The 23,965-nt window shown below is 42.2% G+C and overlaps 1 protein-coding gene across 1 annotated transcript in view; it reads left to right on the top strand.

Annotated features, from left to right (window-relative positions):
* The window catches only part of Emb (embigin), a 46,512-nt gene that overhangs the window by 5,502 nt on the left and 17,045 nt on the right, over nt 1-23,965 (top strand). Inside the window, exons 2-4 of the mRNA XM_041646704.1 lie at nt 5,611-5,700; nt 19,255-19,447; nt 19,654-19,742. Coding sequence (XP_041502638.1) covers nt 5,611-5,700; nt 19,255-19,447; nt 19,654-19,742 — 372 coding nt within the window. The remainder of the gene's footprint in view (nt 1-5,610; nt 5,701-19,254; nt 19,448-19,653; nt 19,743-23,965) is intronic.

Genomic DNA, 23,965 nt, shown 5'->3' with positions numbered 1-23,965 from the left:
AGCTGGCCATGCAGGCATGGCAGCTTCCCTACTTCAGTGCAGCCTGCGATGATGCGGAATCTCTGATGCAGGAAACCCTCAAGTAATATCTAAGAGAGGCCCATTTCATCATGTCAGCAACGTTCCTTTCACAAAGATCGGGGGAGAAATGCCAGTTTTTGACATTTCATAGAAACCTGAGCTTGTTTGAAGAGAAACAAAATTTGCTCAGCTTTTTTGGAGGAAGCTTGACTGACCACAGGCATTCCATTCAAACAGTAGTTGAGAACTGGTCACACGTGTGTTTGATTCCATTTTTAAATTTATGTGTAAGTATGTACCTGTGTGTGTTTATATGTACGGTTAGGTGTTGGGGGAAGCCAGAAGTCTGCATTGTATTTCTTGGAACTCGAGTTACAGGTGTTTGTGAGCCACTTGGTGGGTGTGCATGCTGGCAGCTGAGCCCAGGTCCTCTATAGGAACTGTAAGTGACCTTAACTGCTGACCTGTCCCTCCAACTCTTGGTACTATTTTCTAGAGAACATGCCCTTAGGGGCTGGAGAGATGGCTCAGTGGTTAAGAGCACTGGCTGCTCTTCCAGAGGTCCTGAGTTCAATTCCCAGCAACCATATGGTGGCTCACAAACAACATGCCCTCTTCTAGCATGTGGGCATACATGCAGGCAGAATGTTGTATACATAATAAATAAATCTTTTTTTTTAAAAAAAAAGAACATGCCCTTAAACAGAAACAGTTAGTTGTGTCCTGAGCCTGCCTGCCTGCCTTCCTTCCTTCTCCTTCTCTCCCTCTCCCCACCTTTTCCCTTGCAATTCCTAGGAGCTACTCTTGGTTGCCGGCATCTCATATTCTCATATTTCGCAATAATAAGGACAACCTTGTGACTAAACCACTTTGCACACATACACTAACATAGACGGGAAAGAAAAGACTCCTTTACAACATTTTGTTAAAAATAAACTCCTCAAGGTACCATCATCATTCAGGCATAGTGGGATACCTCTGTAATGTTATTATAGGAAATGAGAGACATTGTCTTTAAAGATGGTGCTGTTTGTTTTATTGAATATTTTTTTTTCTGTTTTTAAAGTTATTGAGGTTAGCGTAACTAATGTATCCCTCTTAATCCCCAAACAGAGTCTTCTCTGTTTTGGTTTTGTTTTTTGGCGGGGAGGGTTTTATCTGTGGTTCACCTTAGACTCACTGGGTAGCCAAGAATGAATTTGAATTCCTCATCTCCTTGCCACCACCTCCCAAGTGCTGAGATTATAGGCGTGTACCATCACATCCAGGCCAAGATAAAATCTTTTTTGGCCTTTGAGTTACACAAGTTAAGAACCCGAAAGGGAGTTTTGATTGATCTAAATACTCCAAGTGCCTCTGTCATATATCCAGGGGCAAGGAGCAAGCCATAGCTGGTTTCTTGTTTCACACTTCAGTCGCCCACCCAGCAGTGAGGTTTCTTCCTAAAGTGATCCTCAGAGTAGACCCGGGGCAGGGGCAGGAGGCTGTTAGTTATCTGTGAATGCAGACTTGATATCTATGCTTTAAAATATTTATGTGTAAACTCTGCAGAACAGGACCTCGGGGTTACAGGAATGTTTGTAGATTCTAAAAAGCAGTCAGACTGAATCGGGAACCGGGGTGGGGGGGGGGGGGGTTGAGTATGTAGCTACTCAGAGCCAAGCTTTATCAGTCTTTGCGCCATTTACTTTTTGGTCTGAGTAACGCTTGGTTGTTGGTGTTATTATGGAATGCTTTAGGAGGTCATGTAAAAGTACACATTGTGCTGTCAGAGTTTTATTCTTTAAAGCTCAATGATAAATGGCCTTTCTGTCCAGTAATTCTCTTATTATCTGAACCATACTAGTTACCTGCCTGGAATGTTCTTTGTCTGGGACTGTTAAAGGTTGACTTGTATCCTTGGCAGCTCATAATTTCCTCAACAGACTCTGGAATATGCCCACAACTCCGAGTATCCTGACACACCACCCCTGCTTCTTTCCCTCGTACTACAGTTAGGAAAGAGGATAGAAATACTAGATGCCTAGAAATGTAATTCCAAATGCATTGTTCGTGAGCAGGATTTTACCTGGTAATACGATGTTTTAAAGCTGTAGGTAAGCCATAATATTGCAGTTCTATTCTTGCATAGATTGTTGCCTCCATTAAAAAATATACTGATTTTTCATATTTTAGATTTTTCAGTAGTATATTTTACCTGCTCCTAAGTTGTAGTTCTTATAATTGTGTATTTATACTATTGTGTGTCAGAATTTTAAAATAAAGATTTATCAAAATCTTAAGTATTTATAATAATAAATATGCAAATCAAGCATACAGAATAATATATTTAATTTAATAATAACTTAGAACTTCTTTTTTGCAGTCCTGTAGATTGAACAGTACATGCTAGGCAACCCCTGAGTTATGCCATTTAAAACAAAAAGTATTAAATCCAAAATATTAAACTGTAATGAGGAGGACCTAGAGAGAGGCTCTGTGGTTAAGAGACAAGTACTGCTCTTGCAGAGGAACTGGCTTTGTTCCCAGCACCCACCCAGCAGCTCATGAATCTATACGCTCAGTAGGGCCTGGTGCCTCCTTCTGCTCTACACAGGCTCCTGCACGCATGCGATACACATAGTCACACAAGCACACATGCATGCAAATCAACTTTTAAAAAAAATCTAGAGAAGATGCGATAGAGAAATATTAGAGAGTACAATCTTTAAATTTTTTTTTTTAGTAGTGGGGGTGAAAGCCAGGGTTTCGCACATGCATGGGAAGTGATATCTACCTCTGGTGTCTCAGCCCTCTTTTCATTGACTATCTTGAAGCCGTAACTCATGGAGTTGCCCAGAATTGGCAGTCCTCCTGCCTCAGCCTTGTGAGCAACGGCAAAGATTACAGGCCTGCACTAGCAAGCCTGGCTTAGAGGAAGTAGTTATTATAGAAGATGCACTTGAAGATTTCCTTCCAGAAACAAACAGTTCTTAAGACTCCTCCCGGTTTTCTAGCATTTCTTCCTTGTTACACCCTCTCCAGACTGCTTCTTTTAAACAAAGCACACAGTTAAAGATGTGAGACACTTGTAACCTTTATTCCACTCCATGGTGGTACTACTGTAAATTTTAAGCCCCTCTAGCAAGACCTGTTTTTCTTTGTTTCAAGGCAGGGTTTCTCTGTAGCTTTGGAGCCTGTCCTGGAACTAGCTCTTGTAGGCCAGGCTGGCCTTGAACTCACAGAGATCCCACCAGGGTGCTGGGATGGGATTAAAGGCGTTCGCCACCACTGCCCGACACAAGACTTGTTTTAAAAACGTAATATAAAACCATATTTTTTTGCATCAAGTAACAATGGGTTGAAAATTAGGTTGCCACTCAGTTCTTTGATGCAGTATCTTTACACATCATCTCCCCTCAGAGGGAGGAAGAATAGTCCTCTAATCTCTGCAACAACCACTCATTGTGATTCTTTTAGGCTGGCGTTTCATCAGTTACCTGGAAGAGAAAGCCAGGTGGAAAGGGTCCAGAAATGATTAAGAAAAAAAGTGATTGTAATACCCTGAAGAATGCATGTTTTGAACTTGGCACCATCACTCAGGATTTGTGTGACTTTTCCTAATTCCCCTCCCCGCCGCTTTCTCTAAGAACTGAGGTTTATGGTGGAGACATTGTCATCAAAGTGCTGAGCTATTATCAATTGCATTTTGATACTTTAGGTCACCAGCTACTGGCCCAACTCAGCTTGGGACATGCAGTTCCTACCTCTTCATTTTTATTTCCTTTTGTGAATCAGCCTAACCCTTTCAGGGATGCATCTGGACCACATCTGTCTGAGCCCTCCCCAGTTACTTTTACATACACATGCTTGCTAAATCTGCCCCTCACTGCCACCTGTCCTGGTGTAGAAGCCATGAGGTTTACAGCCATGAGGATTACAGAATATCTTGTCCAAACCAAGAACTCACCCGTCCTAGCCTCCTTGCCTGCTTTTTATTTTTTTAATATTTATTTATTTATTTATTATGTATACAATATTCTGTCTGTGTATATGTCTGCAGGCCAGAAGAGGGCACCAGACCTCATTCCAGATGGTTGTGAGCCACCATGTGGTTGCCGGGAATTGAACTCAGGACCTTTGGAAGAGCAGGCAATGCTCTTAACCACTGAGCCATCTCTCCAGCCCCGCTTGCCTGCTTTTTATACTCATAGCAATTGCTCATGCTGCTTCTTGAAGGAATCCTTTTGCACGTTCAGTGGAAGGTAGAACCTGATAAAGGCCGATGCTTAGCCAGGAGGTGGTGGCACACGCCTTTGATCTAACACTTGGGAGGGCAGAGGCTGGCAGATCTCTGTGAGTTCAAGACCAGCCTGGTCTACAGAGCGCGTTCCAGGTTAGCCAGGGCTACACGGAAAAACCCTGCCTTCAAAAAGCAGAATAAAATAATAAAAAGATTGACATTTTAACGAAGATGTGATGTTAGTTTCAGCTAGTGACAGGTTTGCAGCTCTCTGAGTATATCTTTTAATATGTGAATTGTTAGTTAGAAATGGCCACAGCAGCTAGTATATTCTGGAATGCTCCAGATTCTCTTGCGTCAGGTGTCTTGTTTTCCCTTCTCTTATTCTTTCAGCTGTGGTGAGCTGAGATTTTGGTGAACTTCAGCCTTTGAAGCCCCTTCCTCTCTTTGTTTTCTTGTAGATCTAGGTAGGTTTTTCCAGAGTTGATACCTGGAGGTGAAGAGGGGAAAACCCTCCCAGGCCTGATCTCCTTGACCTTCATGCCATCTCCAAGGTCAAGCTTACCTTCTGTAGATCCTGTGCTAACTTGTATGAAAGACGCAAGCTCATGACACTAATACCAGGGATAAGTGCTTCTGAAATATTAATGACTCAATCACTCGGGGCCCAAACAGTTACTTTATCATCCATTAGCTTTTAGGGATCCAGTTTACCCCACGTCCTGCTCTTTGCCAGCACACACTGCACACCAGGTACTTTTATCCTTGCTTAAGTGGAGTCAGGATAAAAGTGACACACGGCATTTTTCCCGACTGCTGTCACTTTCCTATAACCGACAGTGTGAATGACAGTCACCACCACCAGAATGAGTGGTGGTGGCCATCTGAAAGGGTCCCATGCTCGTTTGAGGACTAAAACATGCAATGAGAAATGTCACAGTAGACCGGGAGGCCAGGAAAAGAGGGCTGTCAAATGAGGGGATGTATGCTTTGCAACGTTCCAGATCAGATGGCAGTCACCATAGCTCTTTCTGACCCACTTCTTCCTAACTAGCACCGGGTGAGTGGCGTCTGTCTCGGACTTACCGTATTATTTCTTTACTATAATCTCTACATGAGTCGTGCCCAAGAGTGGTAAGTCATTTTTATTAGAAAAAGAACGTTGGACAGACTTTTTTAGCATGCATATGTATAGCATCCATGTACATGTGTGCATACCCACACACACCCAAACTCAGGTCACCAGGCTCGGCAGCAAGCACCTTTATCCACTAAACTATCTGGGTTAGCTCCAAGCTGGTTTTTAAATAATCATCTAGTCTTGGCAAGGATATCGTAAATGTAACCACATGTAATTTGTCTTACAGATTCGTCTTTTACAAGTCTACCTGTTCGAGAAGAAATGATGGCAAAATACTCAAACCTTTCCTTGGAGAGCCATAATATATCACTGATAGGTAAGAGGATCACGTCTCAAATAGTAAAATGCCAAAATAAGTTTTTAAAATGTGTTAAGTCACTGCTTTGCTATTTCCCAGCTTTGGTTTTTTGAGACAGGGTTTCTCTGTGTAACAGCCCTGGCTGTCCTGGAACTTGCTTTGCAGACCAGCCTGGCCTCGAACTCATGGAGATCCTCCTGTCTCTACTTCCTAAGTGCTGGCATTAAAGGCGTGTTCTACAACTACCTGGCCCAGCTTTGGTTTTCAATATGTGAAATGATTACAGAATTTTTAAATTAATAAGAGTGGTTTGTTCCAGAAACATCAAAACAGCACAATTGGAATCTAAACTCTTTCTGCCTATTTATTAGTTACTAGTATTCTGCTTTTTTTTTCCAGATAGTTTTTTTTTTTTACTATTTCACCAGTCTTGAACTGTTTCTTACTTTGTTTCATATGACCCGAAAATTTGAGGCAAATTTTCCAAGCCAATGCCAGTGAAATGTGTGTGCTGAGTTTTTTTGATAGAACATTAAACAACAACAACAACAAAAAAAAAAAAACTTCATCAGCTCTTGTTTCTCCCCAGATATTCTCGATTCAGCATTTGGAATTTATTCTTGCAAAAGTCAGCCCCATATTCCTGCGTCATGACTCGCTCTTTTTGTTTTGTGTGTATTCTAATTGTTGGTTGTCTGTATGAGCCGATGAATCAGTTTGTTTAAGAGGGACGCAGGTGAGAAACATTTGTTTGCAAATTCTTTGGCCAGGCTGGCAGAGTGGATTGCAGGACACAAGTCTCACTCAGCACAGCCTGGTGCCAGGAAATCAAGGATTAATGCTCAGGGCCACAGCAGGGAATACTTTATTAACTAAATTGTTCTAGGTATTTACCTAAGCTACCGAAGGTTTACCACTTAGCTTTTCTTGATTTAACTCTTAGCTGCTCTATCTGACAGTTCACCTGAAGCCAGATTCCTCCTCTCATGAAAGAGCTCATTGTTCGCAGTCCCCCAGGGTTTGTTTGTTGCCCTGATTTGTGCACATGTCCTCCTGGCTTCTCCCTTCCTTGTACCCGCCGCACTTCACTTTGTCCAAGCCTGAACAAGCACCAAAATGCATCTTAAGAGCTGGCGCCGAGGCTTGTTCATGACTTCTGTGTACTCAGTTGTTCGTCTACTCTCCCCCTTACCGTTTCACAGTCTGCCTGTCGTCCCCATGAAAGAAAGCCTTGTTTGACATGGAGACACTTGAAGACTTTGACTCTGAAGCTTTCTTCTGTTGCCATAGTTCTTACGAAATAAAGCCTTTATAAAGGTCTGGATGATGTTTGTTTAAGAAAAGCAAAGATCTGACAGCAGTTTTGGAATTCTGACTCTTCCGAGCTGTGGTTATGTTTTCATGTAGGCTTTTTGCTTTGGTTGCCATCCTGTCAAAAATTCTCATGTTGGGAGCTACGTTTGCTGGTTCATGGAATTGAAATAGGAACCATAGGCATTTTCTTACTGCCAGGACTGTCCTGACTTCTTTCCTTCCTTCCTTCCTTCCTTCCTTCCTTCCTTCCTTCCTTCTAAGAGTATGCCTCACGAAAATTGGTTGATCTTAAACTTTACCTGTCTTGCCTCCCAAGTGCTGGCATTAGAGGTGTGGGTCACCATTGCTAATTACTGACCAGACTTCATGTTTTCCATGAATGGTCCATTCTTCCAACAATGATTTCTTCATCATCCTTGTTTGTAAATAGTACTTATGGCATCTTCCTATTGCTGGCTTCCTGTTTTTCTTTCTTTCTGGACATTTAGAAAATGATACTTCTATTAGTGTGTGTGTGTGTGTGTGTGTGTGTGTGTTTTGTTGTTGTTGAATCAAGCAGAATATCTTAGTTACAAATCCTGGATCAGAAGGACAACTTTGGCTGCACTCAATAAATGTATTTAGTGAGAAAGGGGCCCTGTGCCTGGAGAATGAGAAAACATGCGTGGCCTTTGGTTTAAAAACAGAGCAACAAGGAAAAAGCTGGTTGTTCACTTATTTAATAGAAGACATTATTTACTTGAGAAATTCATCCTGTTGAGTGTGCGCTGTGTGCATTTTTTTCTTTATAGGTTTTATCCTTTCATAACAATTCTTGGAGGTGAGCACGGTTGTTATTTCAATTGGTAGTTGAATACAGAGACATACAAAGAGATTGAGGGAACTGACCAAAATCCCAAGTGGGAATTGGGTTTTGAACCCAGGCAGCCTGGCGCCAGACTCTCTGCTGGGCCAAGTAACTTTCATGCCAGATTATTCCTTTCTTTTAGCAGTATTGCTAAAACAGCTATGCCTGCTTTAAGGTGGATGATATAGAAGCTTTGAAGTGATATATTAAAAATCTGTGAAATAAGGCCATAGTAAATGCGTTAACCCTGACCAGGTTAATTTTAGAGACCGTGTTTCCTGAATAGCAAGTTTGTAGAAGTATAATTGATGTTAGTAAGGAGAGAAAAGTCTCTTCCCCTCTCTGTGTCATTCCTGGGCTTTTAAAACCTGTCTTTGCTAATGGCCTATTTGGCAGTCCTTGCTTCCACGACTTCACTTTAGAATGTTTCTATATTGTTACTTTCAGTGTTTTCTCTTTTCCTCTGCAAATGGTGCTGGTTAGTGTATCAATGTTGTCCTTTAAACAAGGCATGAAAATCCATACATCAGCTGGCTGCTTTCTTCATCAGCCTGGTGACGGCTGAGGTGAGCTTTTTACATTGTTGACCCAACCCACGGCGTGTTTACCAGCTGACCTGGCAAGGCCCCCAGAAGGGAAGGAGGAAGCATAAGCAGAAGTTGGAGGTGCACATATGCTAATTTAGGTGCTGTCAGGTTTTGCTAATGTTACCAGAGATGAGGAAATACAGCCTTGCTGCCTAGCCACAGGCAGGCAGGACCTCACACGTGTTGTAGGGTCAGGAGTGGAGGAAGGTGGGGGAGGTCCTGCACCTGTGGTCTCCCGGACTGCTTGCTGCAGGGAAGATCCTAGACTACTTTAATGGCTGGAAGCTGTTCATGACCTTTTCTGGATCTAGTCTTTTAAGGACAACAGAAAGACTGGTGATGTACAAGGAAGGAAAACATGAGTGGGCTTTACCATCCACAGTGAGGGGAAGAGGAAACAGGACACAGCTCCACCGTAGCTGGTGATCCCTGGTGACACACAGTGGAAGATTTGACCTGAGGGGACGAGCACCGGCTGACAGCACAAAGGGAGGGCAGGCTGGCTTCTTCATTTTAGCTTCGTTCAGTGCTAAAAGCACAAGACTCCTATCACTGTCAAAGAATAAAAATACGAAAGTTCTCCAAAGTCCCCTGGTTATTCATAGACATGAGCCCACCTCAGAGAGATCTGGGGTGCAAATTTCTAACAGTTGCACTGTCTAGGTGCCTCCAAGCTGAGAAATAGCCCAGGAAGGAGCCCTTACGGGTGTCTCTTCTCCAGGACAGCCATGAGCACTGCAGGAAGGCGGCACCTCTACCCAGCTGTGCAGTCAGTGTTGAGAATGTGACATAAGGCGTTCAAGGGGCTTGGGGACTCCTCTGACGTCCTCCAGCGAGGAGCAGCAGGTTTAGCCACTGCGGAACTACACTGCAGAAAGACTGTGTATAGACACACGATGGGAACTGTTGAAAATGTGAGGAGCATGCTTTTCATTGTTCAACATCAGTTCTTGATCTAGCCATAGTGCATACATGCTGCTAGATAGTATCTTTACTTGTACGGACAGTAGTAATGGCCTAGTTGGCTAGGATATTTTCCTTTTTTCCCCCCTTTTCTTTCTTCTTTTCTTGGGGCGGGTGGTTTGTGAGACAGGGTTTTTCTGTGTAATAGCCCTAGCTTTCCTGGACTAGCTCTTGTAGATCAGATTGGCCTCGAACTCACAGAGATCTACCTGCCTTTGCCTCCCGAGGGCTGGGATTAAAGGCATCCGCCACCACCGCCTGGCTGTGTATTTAATGAGCTTGCTCGTGTATGTTTTTCTGTTATAAATTTACACAACGATGAACACGCTACAGATAACTCCAGGGGTGTAGCTTTGGATGCGTTGTGTAATGAATGAATACTGTGAAGCAGCATTACTGAGTTAGACATTATGTGCACTTCTGATAGCTCCTGAGAAGTTGTCCTCCAGCTTAACCGAACAGCTTGTTCCTTCCCACACCCACGGTGGAGCCTCGTTTTCCCTGTGTCTTCACTCACACAAGATACTATCAGACTCTTTGAACTTTGTTCTTTGTGAGTAGCAAAACTGAAGCACTGTTTTCATTGGCATTTTGGATTTAGGCATAACAGTTTGGATTTAGCCAAACCTCTCTAGGTTGGCGGCTTTGGAGGACTTTTATATTTTATTCTCTTTAATTGACGGTGATAGGAGCCTTGTGCTTTTAACACTGAACAAAACTAAAATAAAGAAGCCAACGTGTCCTCCCTTAGTGCTGTGAGCTTTTGTTCTTGTCTGTGTATATTTGTGTATTGAGATCTTTTATTAATTTTGCTATTTTTTTAAATTTGATAGAAAAGAGGTAGGAATGCAGAACATATTTCTGTGTATGCTTTTTATAAAAATTAAAGTATTTTTTCCTATTACATAGTATTCTCTGTGTGTGTGTGTGCAGATTTGCATATGGAAGCCAGAGGTCGATGTTAACTGGCTTCCTTAAACTTTGTCCACCTTATTTTTATTGTACTCTGTCTTTAATATTTATGGGTATTTGTCTGCATGTATGTCTCTCCTGGTACCAGTGGAGGCCAGAGGAACACATCAGATCCCCTGGAACAAGACTTGCAGACAGTTGAGCCCCTATGTGGGTGTTGGGAATTGCACTTGGTTCTACTGGAAGAGCAACAAGTGATCTTAACCACTGAGCCCTCTCTCCAGCCTCTTTCCCTGGATTCCTTACGGAGCCTGGATCTTGCTGATTGTCTAGACTGGCTGGACATCAAGCCCCAGGATCCTCCTCTCACTCCCCAGCCTAAAGATTAGAAGCTTGTCCCACTGCATCCTTTTTGCTTTGTGTGGGTGGGATGAATTCAAGCTCAGGTCTTCATCCTTATACTGCAAACTCTCCACAGATTCAGGCTTTTCTCTCAACCTAGTAATTTTTGTAGATCTTTCTTTAAAGCTTTCACCTATTGCTTTCCTTGTTTTTACCCCTCCCTTAAGATCCTTTTCTTTTAAATTTATTTTACGTTTATTAATGTCTGTGTGTTCATGCATACATGTACACACGTGAGTGCCATAGAGTTCACGCAGTGGTCAGAGGACAACCTGGAGTGTTTCTGCGTGCTGTAAAATGGCCGGCGGGGCGAGCTGAGCCAGTCGTGGGGAACAAGCCTGTTAGCAGCACTCCTCGGTCTCCACTTTTGTTCCTGCTTTGAAAACCTGCCCTCACTTTCCTGATAGACTGTAATAAGGACGTGAAAGCCAAATAAACTCTTCCCTCCCCAGGTTGCATTTTGTCATGGCTACCACAGCAGTAGAAAGCAACTTAAGAAAAGTAAATAAACAAATAGATAACTAAAGTCATCTTTAAAAAAAAGAAGGAAAAAAAAGAAGAGAAAAGAAAAGAAAGAAAGCAATCCAAGCTAGCGTGCAAACTTGAAACTTTGCCATCAAGGTAGGGAAAGTTGAAGTAGATAAGAAATTGGAGACAAGATAGTGGCCTGGAGATTTTTGTTTTGTAAAAGAGAGGGGAAAGTGTAGAAAGATGACTTCCAGTTCCAGGACAAATACTGGGATGGCCCAGGGGCACAAGGCCCAGGGACAGGTCCTGCTCTGAGCCCTGGATAGAAGCCTATTGGGTTACAGACCATCCACCTGTCATGCTTTCTCTCCCAGAAAGCTTGCCTTGTCCCCTCCCCTGGGCTCTCTTTCTTCCAGTAAAGAGAGAGGTGGTGAAGCTTGCTTGCCCCCTCCCCCCAGTCTCCTCCTCTGTAGAAGGCAGAACCCCTGGAGCTCTCTGCCCAACTTGGAAAAGCTTACCAAACTCATACCTAGCTATTGTTTACCACATTTGTGATGTGTCGAAAAGTTCTGAGTTTCTAGAACTTTCTAAATTTTGGTGATTGAAGTCCTATTTTTTTTTCTTTTTTGTTTTTGTTTCTTTGAGACATTGTTTCTTTGTGTAACCTTGGCTATCTTAGAATTTGCTCTATAGTCCAGACTGGCTTTGAACTCTCAGAGATCTGCCTGCCTCTGCCTCTGGAGTGCTGGGATTAAAGGTGTACACCACCATTCTGTACTTGGCTTCTGTAGCTTGCCTTGCTCCTTCCAGGAAAGGATGCTTCAATTTAATGAACTTTTAAGTCATATTCGAAAGCACTATTTTATGTAGAAATTTTCAGTAATATTCTTGAAAATACTGTCAATACTGGGTTCTAAAGGGTCAGAATAGATGTATCCATCCTTCCTCTTAAGGTGGCAAGTTGCTAGAAGTTTCTCCCAAGAATGTATGACTACAAGAGAATATCTATGCAGCTATAAATTATTATGTTGCATTACTATTAAGAACTGAATTTTATAATTCTTGCTGGAGACAAATTCTTGGAATGTAGCCTAGGCAAGCCTTAAGATTATGTTCCTTCTGCCCCAGCCTCCAAAGTTGTAGAAATCACAGAAATTTTCAGATATTTCAGAAACTAAACATATTTCTTCACTCCTAGAGCTGCGGACGTCATGTGTGTTTTTGCAAGACTTCAAGACGGCAGAGAGGTGTTACTCTTGTGCAATGCTAGGGAAGTTGAAGTGTTGTTTTTCTGAAGCTCACATTCAGTTTTTTGGTTAACCCCAAAAGATTTTCAGGGGAGGGATAGAATTTCCTGTGTAGATTTGCTGCTCTGATTCCTTGGCAGGAAGCAAAGCAAACTGTAGAAATGTCCTCGGAAACAGTGAAGCACCAGGTGCGGAGGGCGGTTGGGAAAGGCCATGCTATGGAGAGGCTATGCTACACTTAACACTGTGGAAGAACATTTAGTTGAAAATGCAAGTGCTTTTAATATGTTTGTCTCGACGGTCAGCTCTCATTTTGCTCACTTGGGTATGCTGCTGTAATTTAAGTTCCGTTGGACGTCTGTCATTACGTTTGAAATCTTGGGTTTGAACCGTTTGATGGTGAAGAAGTTGATGGTCATTTCATAAGAATTCTGGATCTTTGAGAATTTGTATGGACTCTTGGTTAGGGGAGAATCTGGACTTAGCCACACTTACCTTTGAAGGTCGGCGCTGCCTGTATCTTGATGTGTCACTCTGGGTGAGGGAGTTTCCTCTTTGCCTCATGTGTGAAATAGGAGTGGTTGCTTCCCTCATCGATGTTGTCATGACGACTAAGTGATGCAGTCAGCATGCAACTTTTCATACCACGCCCGGGTTTGTTACGTTCTGAACCGAGACAGTGAGAGGAAAAGTGCTCACTGAGCATGGCTCCCCTGCCGCCGTAGTGCCCTTTGTAGACTTCATGTGTATCAGCCCATTTTGATATCAAAATAAGGACACGAGGCAAGGGAACTGGGGGGCAGGGGTGCTCAGGATATAGTTGATATAAAACCTTTGACTAGCAGCCTAGGATACACAAGGATCTGGACTGAGTCTCCATCAACACACACAGACACAGAGCACCCTGAACAACCCCAAACAAAATGGCTCTCCAGCAAAACACACACACACACACAGAGCACCCTGAACAACCCCAAACAAAATGGCTCTCCAGCAAAACATACAATGCACACACACACACACACACACACACACACACCAAACAGCACCCTCAACAACCCCAAACAAATATGGCTCTCCAGCAAAACAAACACACACACACCACACAGCACCCTCAACAACCCCAAACAAACATGAAACATGGCTCTCCAGTAACACACACACACACGCACACACACACACACCACCCTGAACAACCCAAAACCACAATTGGTATCCATTACAAATATCCTTTGCTTCGCAAATGAAAGGTGTCTAATCAATTGGATAGTGAATATTTTTGTTTGTTATAACAAAATCTCTGACAAAAGCAACTTGAAGAAGCATTATCTTTGCTCTTGGTTTGAGGGTGCAGACCCGCATGGTGGAGAAGGCTTGGAGGAGGAGGCTGCTTTTCGCCTAGCTTCCCCTCCCGAGTGCAGCATTAAAGGCCTGTTGTGCCTGTACCACTACATCGGCTGAAGAGAAATTTTCAGAAGTGTGGAATCATTCTCCTGGCCCTGGCAAAAGATAACAAAGACATAGATATGGAAGTACCACACACTGACCCGCTACACCATGGAGCTTTCCTGCCGCTAAAGAAGACTTGCCTTGGTCTGAGGTCTTGACTTTATTAGCTACAGACTCTGGATAAGCGGGACTAATCAAGAGTCTTATCAATCTCTTCTATGTGGCCAGATTTATGGGTAGGAAGATCTTTGTTTACAGGTTCCTGGAAATAACCCAACCAAAGACAGATTGTCAAAGAAAGAGATAGGTTTAGTTATAATTATAATAGTCATTGGAGAAAAGTGACTTGAGGGAGCAGTTAAGGTTTATATCATGAATACTTTTTTTTAAATTAGAAATTTTAATTGCTACAATAGTCGTATAGCTTACCAGATACAGTGAGATATTTCAGTGTGCATATATTGTCAATCTAAAATAATATTGCTTAAAAGGAATTTTTTGAGGTAGTTATGAGAGGCCAGGGTGGCTCGGAATACAGATTCAAGTTACCCTAGGTGAAGAACTCCATAGTGGAAGACGGCACATAAACTTGTGTACTCACACAACAAAAGAAAGTCGTGAGCCAGTGTATGTCCTGTGTGCCTTGGTGGAGCCATTAGCTAGAGCTGATCATCAGAGTGAGGAGGGCATCTTCCCTAGGACCCACATGTTATTCTGTTCTTAGGCTTCAAGTCAGTAGAGACTAGCACTGAGTCAGGATTCACTGAACACCTAAGATTTTTATCCAGACACAGAGGTATCAGGTCAAATGCAGTGGTGGCCTGTGAGTGGTTACAAAGGAAATAGAGATGGCCCAAATAACTTTGCTTTTTGGTTTGCAAGACTCTATCTGTGCAAATGGACAGATGATATTCAACACCAGAGTCAAATGGTCTTGATGTTCTTCAGTCTGAATATGGCTTAAGAGACCTTTTCACAGTACAGTTAATTGAGTCAGGGTAATTGCCAAATCCATTCCCACCTCAAACAAAAATCATGTTTTGGTAGCATTCAAAATCTGCTAGCTGTTTTGAAGGTCACAGTTAATTGTATTTTCTGGTTATTCTGAGCAATAGAGCATTAGAATATCTACCCATACCCCAATGCATGTTAACTGTCCTTTGCCCTCCCCTCGCCTCCACCCTCCTCAGTCTCTGATAATGCTATTTGTGTTGAATTTTTGTCAACTTGTTACAAACTAGAGTCATCAGATAGGGGATCCTCTGTTGAGGAGTTGCCTTCTTTGGATTGGCCAGTGGGTGTATCTGTGGGGCATTTTCTTCCTTGATCATTGACATGGGTGTTGTTACCTCTGGGTATATGTTACCAGGTTTTTATAGGAAAACAAGCTGATCAACCCAGGGAAGAGAAAGCCAGTAAGCAGCATCCCTCTGTGCTCTTTGAGTCAGTTCTTGCCTGGCTCCTGCCTTGGCTTCCTCTGATGGTGGATGTAATCTATAAGCCAGATAAACCCATTCTCTCCTAAATTGCCTTTGGTCAGAAAGTTTAATCCCAGCAACAGAAAACAAACTAGGATTCTTTTTTGTTTGTTTGTTTGCTTTTTATTTATTTTTTTAAAATTCATCCATTTATTAAGGATTTCTGCCTCCTCCCCGCCACCGCCTCCCATTTCCCTCCCCCTCCCCCGATTAAGTCCCCCTCCCCCACCAGCTCGAAGAGCAATCAGGGTTCCCGGACCTGTGGGAAGCCCAAGGACCTCCCACCTCCATCCAGGTCCAGTAAGGTGAGCATCCAAACTGCCTAGGCTCCCCCAAAGCCAGTACTGCAGTAGGATCAAAAACCCACTGCCATTGTTCTTGAGTTCTCAGTAGTCCTCATTGTCCGCTACCCACATTGGAGCACCGGACAGAAATCTCAAGGTCCTAATCAGGAGCAGAAGGAGAGGGAGCATGAGCAAGGAACTCAGGACCGCGAGGGGTGCACCCACACACTGAGACAATGGGGATGTTCTATCGAGATCTCACCAAGGCCAGCTGGCCTGGGTCTGAAAAAGCATGGGATAAAACCGGACTAGCTGAACATAGCGGACAAACTAGGATTCTTTTCTCTGTTCTTGTATAAAGTCAGCATTTCTTTAGTTCACACAAATAAACTGTTTCAATGATGTGGGGGTGTCATATATCAATCTGTTGATTTCATTGGTTAAGCAATAAAGAAACTGCTTGGCTGGCCCTTATAGGTTAAAACATAGGTGGGAGGAGTAAACAGAACAGAATGCTGGGAGGAAGAGGAAGTGAGCTCAGACTCGACAGCTCTCCTCTCGGGGGCAGACGCCTCAGAGAGACACCATGCTCCCCGCACCCAGGAAGATGCACGCGATGAAGCTCCAACCCAGGATGGACGTAGGCTAGAATCTTCCCGGTAAGACCAGTGCTACATAGATGATTAGAAATGGGCTAGTCCAGGTGCGAGAGTTAGCCGAGAAGAGGCTAGATAGAAATGGGCCAAGCAGTGTTTAAATGAATACAGTTTGTGTGTTGTTATTTCGGGGCATAAGCTAGCCAGGCAGCTGGGGTGCTGGGTACGCAGCCCCGCCACTCCTATCACTACATTTCAATCTAAATTTGCATTTCAATTCTTGGGCTTGACATTTTGTTTTAACATACTTTTTTTTCTCTACATTTATGTGTTTAACATCTTAATAGTGGAAGGACAGGGAGCGAAAGGCCATTTATGGGGATGTAAAAGTCAATCATCTGTAGGAGAAACAACAGGGCAAATGATAGGTTTGTGGTCATGTAGGCTCAGGCATGGTGTAAGAATTCTCTATTGCAGACTGTTCCTTTGCCCAGAGGAGAGGACTTTCAACAGTCAAGTCATTTTGAGGGTTTACTTAAAAGATTTCAGAAACTCATATTTTTTGATCAAAATAAGTTTTGTATTTTATTATTATAGTCTTCAAAAAGTACATGTGTATATATTTGCATATATCTATATCTATCTATCTATATGAAAGAGTTTTCTGTGATAAATACATAAGAACAGGAGGAAGGCATTATTTGGCGTCATGATCTGAGAGGCTGGTTCCATTGTTTCTGGATCATGGTCAGGCAGAACGTCATAGGTGAAGAACTTATGGGAATGAAGTTGCTCACTTCCTTGTGGTCAGGAAGCAGAGGTATAAAATGGGACCAAGAATAAAGTTTACAATTCCAGGGAGCAGTGACATTCTCTCAAAGCCTTGGTGACATTTACTCCAGCAAGGCTACACCTGCCCACACAGCACTGCCAGCTGGAGACCAAATAAGGGGATACTTATCATTCCGCCCAGCACAAAATAATGAGACTCCGCAGGGAGCAGGTTTGGGAGTCACAGTAGTAGATTCTCACCTACAGCCTATATCTGTCTCCCCACAGAGGCTTGGACCTGGTAATGCTGCCAGGTTTGGTTTCATTTGAGGAATGGGCCCTAAGTCCGTCACTAAGCAACTGGTACTCCCACCACACCGTCACTAAGCAACTGGTACTCCCACCACACCGTCACTAAGCAACTGGTACTCCCACCACACCGTCACTAAGCAACTGGTACTCCCACCACACCGTCACTAAGCAACTGGTACTCCCACCACACCGTCACTAAGCAACTGGTACTCCCACCACACCGTCACTAAGCAACTGGTACTCCCACCACATTCATGCTGCTGTTATTCCTGTCGGTATAGCTTGCCAGGCTTCCACAGCTGGGCCAGACTGATTTCTTTCCTCCTCCAGTGGCACGGATAACAGCTTTCAGCACTGTGAAAGCGAGCCGGTAATGGTGAAGCTCCAGGTCAGAGCCAGGTTTTTTTTATTCCATGACTCAAATATATGATGTCCCCAGCAATAGGGTTTTACTGTCGAGCTCTGGAGCATAACCAAGAGCAATGGCGATATTTGAGGGTCGGTGTGACCTTACTGGCCAACCAATCCAATAAAGTTACCCGTTCCTGTCATGAGCCAATATTATCCACAGAGAAAAAGAGACAAAAAAAAAACATTTCTACCAAAATCAGGAATAAGTCAAGGACATAATCTCCCTCGTCTCCTGTTCAATATGGTATTTGATGTCAAGTAAAAGAAATGGAAAAGATACAAAAATAAAGAAGTCAAATTATCTTTATTTACAGATGATATGATTCTTAAACATAAAGGACTGTAAAGACTCTGCCAGAAAACTACCCTTGATAAACACATTCAGCAAAGTAGCAGGATACAAAATTTAAACAAATAGCAACAACAAAAAAAATCTGTATTTTTATATATAATAAAAATGTATTATTATATAAGATAAATATATCATAATACGATAAACACACTGAGAAAAACATTGGGGAAGCATTATCATTAATATTAACCTCAAAAATTAAAGTATCTTGGAATAAATCTAACCAAGGAAGTGAGTAACTTGTATAATAAAAATTTGAAGGCATTGAAGGAAGAAATTGAAGATGCCAGAGGACAGAAAGACTTTCCATGCTCATGGTTTAGTAGGATGTATTCTGTGCAAATGGCCATCCTACCAAAAGCGGTCTTACAGATTCAGGGAAATCTCCTTCAAAATTTCTGTGCTGGTATTCAGAAAGTGAATGTGTGTGTGTGTGTGTGTGTGTGTGTGTGTGTGTGTGCGCGCGCGCGTGTTATTTTTGGTTTTTTGAGATAGGGTTTCTCTGTGTAACCCTGGCTGTCCTGGAACTTTCATTGTAGACCAGGGTAGCCTTGAAATCAGAGATTTTACTTGCGTCTGCTACCCGAGCACTGGGATTAAAGGAGTGTACCACTAGTACCCAGCTGAAAAAAAAAAAATCATCTTTAATTTTATAAAGAAGCTCCAAAGACCCAGGATAGCCGAAACAGTTCTCCGTGTCTTATGAAAATGGAGAGTGAGGGAAGCTAGCACATCAGTTCAGTCTTCAAATCTTACAGTAACTGCCAAGGGTGTACACTTCCTGAGTGAAGGGAAATCAAGGCTCGGGTCTGCCCCTGCCAGTGCGTGTCACCTCATGTGCAGGACGTTTCTCAGAGCTCTTTCCTCTGTCTCATTCAGGAGACAGATATGACAGCCTTAGGCTTTTGTGCGTCTATTAATGTCACAAGGGATCATTTCTTCAGCTTTGCTGATAAAGGACAGTAAAAAAGGGCAGCAGAGCTGCGTTGTGGTAGAGCTAGCCTTCAGACGCATGAAGGGCGTTAAGTGTTTTGTCGGTAGACCACTGCTGAAAATTTATATAATTTGTATGCATATTGTTTATAAAAGGCATTCATATATACAGAGCCATATATTGAATTCGCCCACAAAGATAACTTTTCATAACACATTTTCTTGTCTTTTTTTTGTAATGAACAGACGAGTCCAGTTCACCAGTAGAAAAAAACATTACTTTGGAAAAGCCTTCTGACCTGGAGCTCTTCTGCCAGTTCACGCCATCTGGGGATTTGAACTCAGTGAACGTGACTTGGAAAAAGGATGATGAACTTCTGGAGAATATTGATGTTTTCAATACAACCAGAGTGGGAAACACCTTGTTCAGTCAGTATAGGTATGTACATGAGGGTCTACATAGCCAGTTCAAATACGTTTCTACTGAAAGCATTTGTCCCTTTTGAGGTCCTTTGAATGTTATGCTAGCATTTCAATTTTCCTGTTAACAGAATTATTTCTGTTTTAAAAGTTTGATTGATGACTTCATTTGTATTAAATATTTATAAGAAGCAAGCTTGTATTAATAATTCTTATTATCACTAGGTTCATCATTTTTAATAGCAAGCAAATGGGAAATTATTCTTGCTTCTTTGATGGAGAAAAGAATCTCAGAGGAACATTTAATATCAAAGGTCAGTATTTATAACTACGACATTACGTTCTTAGATTTCTATGTCCCTTCAGTTTTAAGTAATTGCTATAGTAATAAATGTAGTTACATCGAAAGAAAATTATTTACTTTGTATAGGCTCCTCCAGGGCCTCTGACCTCCCAGCCACAGGTTTTTTATTTTTATCTGTTTCTGAGACAGGGTCTCATGTAGCCCAGACTGTTTAGCTTCTGATCTTCCTTCTTCAGCTTCCCAGCAATGACCGGCATGCGCCACCACGGTTAACTCCATTGCAAGTTTTCATCATCTCTTTCAGGGCTGGAAAAAGCTATTGTATGTCTACTTTTAAAATTTGCTTGAAGAGTTTAATTCAACTCATTTATTTTAATGCCTGCTTACCATTAATGTAGCTTTTAAGTATGTACTATATCCTGAAGACATTTGTAAAATCAGTAATTTGGGTCCTTTCAGAGATTCCTTGATAAAAATAATAACTCTGTGTAATTTATTTAAAATTGATTACTGTTTTGAGAAATAATTTTATTTGAGTAGAATTTAAAGACATCTATACAACAGTTTAAGTCATAGTTATTATTTTATTAGGTCTATTAAGCATATATAGTAGTGAATATTTTTATAAATATTATCTCCATGACTTGCTTATGGTTTTCCCTAGGGAGAATGATCATTGCTTATCCCTATTACGAATAAATATGGATAAAAAGCTAGTTTCATCCTCTGCTGTAAATTGAGTCAGATTATTCTTTTTATTTGTTTTTGTCTTTGGAAACAGGGTTTATTGTGTCCAGTCCATTGGCATTTGGGAAAGTTGGAGAAAGTACTGTATTATCTATCCTACCTTAGGGAGTTCAGATGTTTTTATACCTAAACCACTTTTTATCATAACTTGTATTACCATCCTAAAAAACTTTATCTTTTTAGACCTTAAAACATCTTTTTAGATTAACAATTTAAGCCTTTCATTACACCAATTAAAGCAGTTCACTTTTACACAGTGTACAAATATTCTACAACAATGTTACTGATGAGCATGACCAAACTATATATATATATATTCTGCTGATTCTGTGTTTATTGATGCTAGCTGGAGCAAGAAAGCAGAGCTGCTAATATGCTGGTGATCATGTCCCACCCACGAATGATGGCATGAATGTTTCTTAGTGGGAAGTCAAATGTTATGAGAGAGAGAAAACTTCTGTAATATTCATTAGTATTGAAAATCTCAAATATGCCTAGTGGTGGTGGCCTACGCCTTTTATCCCAGCATTCAAGAGACAGAGGCAGGCCTGGAGAGATGGCTCAGAGGTTAAGAGCATTGCCTGCTCTTCCAAAGGTCCTGAGTTCAATTCCCAGCAACCACATGGTGGCTCACAACCATCAGTAAAGAGGTCTGGTGCCCTCTTCTGGCCTGCAGGCATACATGTAGACAGAATATTGTATACATAATAAATAAATATTTTTTTTAAAAAAAAGAGACAGAGGCAGTGGATCTCTGAGTTTGATGTCAGCCTGGTCTCCAGAGCTAGTTCCAGGACAATGAGGGATACACAGAGAAATCCTGTCTTGACAGAAACCAAAGCAAACCCGACAGAAAAAGGCCGAAGTCGAATGATTTTGGTCATATAGCATGTGTTGTAACTGGTCCGGCATCAGATAGCTGCCTTCCCTAAGAATTCTTCCCATGTGAAGTGTGGGAAAGTAGCCTTTTGCCTCACGGTGTCTTTGCTGCCTTTGCTTTGTAGGATCATTTTTAATTGCCCTTGAAATGAGCATGGCATTTGGACCAGCGTTCTAGCCTGTGAGTGAACAAATACAGAGCTTCACGTTTGCAAATAGAGAGCTGCTACTTTCACTGGGTAATCTGAGCCCCTCTTTCAGTAGTTTTGAGTTAGACATTTCACCCTCCTGTCCTAGACTCCCATGCACCCCACTTTGTTCAGTTTCAAAGCACTAAAATAAAGTCTCGGTATACTATCACCCTGTCCTTATATCAGCAAAGGTTTCTAAATGAGAGCGTGGCCCAGAACAAACTGTGACCCTCAATACAGCTGAAAATAAAATACTTCTGAGTCAGGAGGGGCGGCACACACCTTTAATCTCCTCACTCTGGAGGCAGAGGCAGGTGGATCTCTTCAAGGCCAGCCTGTTTTTGTGTCAAATTCTAGGCCAACCAAGGCTACCCAGTCACAACCTCTATCACAAACACATCTATCTATCTATCTATCTATCTATCTATCTATCTATCTATCTGCATTACAAATATATAATTAATATATAATTCCATCCCATACAGCCCTAGAAACCCTAACTAAGACCCATGCCGAGTTTGAGAAATAGAGTGTCTAGAAGGTAGAGAGCTGGGGATAGCAGAACTGTGGCCCTGACTAGTGCTGGCTTTAGAAGCTAGGCTCTGGAGCAGTGTTTCCCTACTGGTGAGCTGAGCCTGGCACAGGAAGTCAATGAACCAAGGCTTTCAAAGTACCCTTTCTGCGTCTCCACGTGGGCCTTGAGAGGTGTGGCTCAACTCTATTTCAGGTTTGGAGGGGACCTTGTGGTTTCAGAAAAGGATAGGCAAGTTCTGGTCTGTAGCTCTTTAACCGAAACCTTCGAAAACAATGGTGAGCCCTCTGCTCCCTAAGATGAACCACCAGCACTCAAACACTGAGGTGTTACCATATTTCACATCAGTTATAGAGCTCACCAGATGCTGGATAATTTGTAAAGAAGCCCTATGAGAAGGTGGTGTGGAGCCGGGAGGTTGAGGGTGCTTTGTCTGGACATCTTGGAACAGCTGAGTTTCTTACTTTCCAGTCTTCCTTCTTCATAGCAAAAACCACAGATAGGGAACCATGCTTAAAAAGGGAGCCAGATCATGTGATTATTGGCTAGCCAGGAATATAAACCATGCTTGTTTCAATTCTTGGGAAGACTTTACAGCATGTGTAGCTCTTTTCTTTCCTTCTTTCCTTCTTTCCTTTCCTCCCTCCTTCCTTCCCTCCCTCCCTCCCTCCCTCCCTTCCTCCTTCCTTCCCTCCTTCCTTCCTTCCCTCCCTCCCTCCCTCCCTCCCTCCCTTCCTCCTTCCTTCCCTCCTTCCTTCCTTCCCTCCTTCCCTCCTTCCTTCCTTCCCTCCTTCCTTCCTTCCTTTCTTCCCAGCTATGGCTTACTAGCTTCAATCAAAGTAAAATACTACAACCCAAACTCAGTTTAGTGTTTACGACTATGGAGAAGGGAGTGCATTCATCCGAACTGGGAAAAAACAAGAGTCAACATGGATGGAATTATTTATGTCTCTCAGTGCCCAGTTCTAGAAAACAGATAAGTCCGTGTGCTGCAGTATGAGTAAGTCTTGCCAGTTCTGCTCTCTAAGGCTAGAAACCAGAGGAGTGTTAAATGAAAGGAAAGAATTATAGAATTTAATGGAGACCTTGGTCCACAGACCATTGCCCAGCCTTAGCAGCTCTCAGCATCAGTTTTTAGTGAAGAAAGTGACCCTGCCATATGAAATAAATCAAAATAAAATGTTCTGGGATTCCACCCAACTGAGCCTTTAACATTTTGACATTTAATCATTTTCTTTTCCTCAATAACTTAAAATGTCCTTATTACATCAGCATCAAGACAGACGCTCTGCTATTCCCTTGATCTGAGAACTGCTTCCAATTTCTCACAGTGCTTGTTTTCCTCAGCTTCTGAACCATCTGGATTTATAAACGAGTTCTGAGGCAGTAGACTGATGATGTTGGCATATAGTAGCCTAACTTAGGTTAGAACACCTACAGGAGAGATGCCTCTTAAACACCCCCTTTGCATTTAAGTATATTTAGATTGAAATTATTTTCTTAAAATTTTAGTTCTTGGTTTTATCAAATTGCTATCAACTTTTTCCCCTGTCTCTTTCTCATTATAAACAGTATGTTGTAAGTGGGGTATTTCTGTTTTACTTTTAGGTTTCATAATCATATGTAAAGTGATTTTTTTTCCTTGTATCCTATCAGTGCCACATATTGCATATGTCTAGAAGGAAGCTTGTTTTGATCTTTTTATCCAGTTTGATTTCTTGTTATCAGTCAGAACCTAGCTGGCATCCTGGTTTAACTTGTTATAATTTATGCTAGACTACAACATGCATACATAATCTTACCTAGCACTTGCTGTGTTGTTGTAATAGGTGCGGCGGGGCTGCATCCCCAGCACCCCGGCCGCCTGGCTAACTTACATGGACA

The sequence above is a fragment of the Microtus oregoni genome, unplaced genomic scaffold (assembly GCF_018167655.1).
Source record: "Microtus oregoni isolate MIOR12 unplaced genomic scaffold, Mior012 000141F_ref0000236, whole genome shotgun sequence".
Classification (NCBI taxonomy): Eukaryota; Metazoa; Chordata; class Mammalia; order Rodentia; family Cricetidae; genus Microtus; species Microtus oregoni.
The sequence above is the reverse complement of the archived record's forward strand: the minus strand, read 5'-3'. Positions and strand labels throughout refer to the sequence as shown.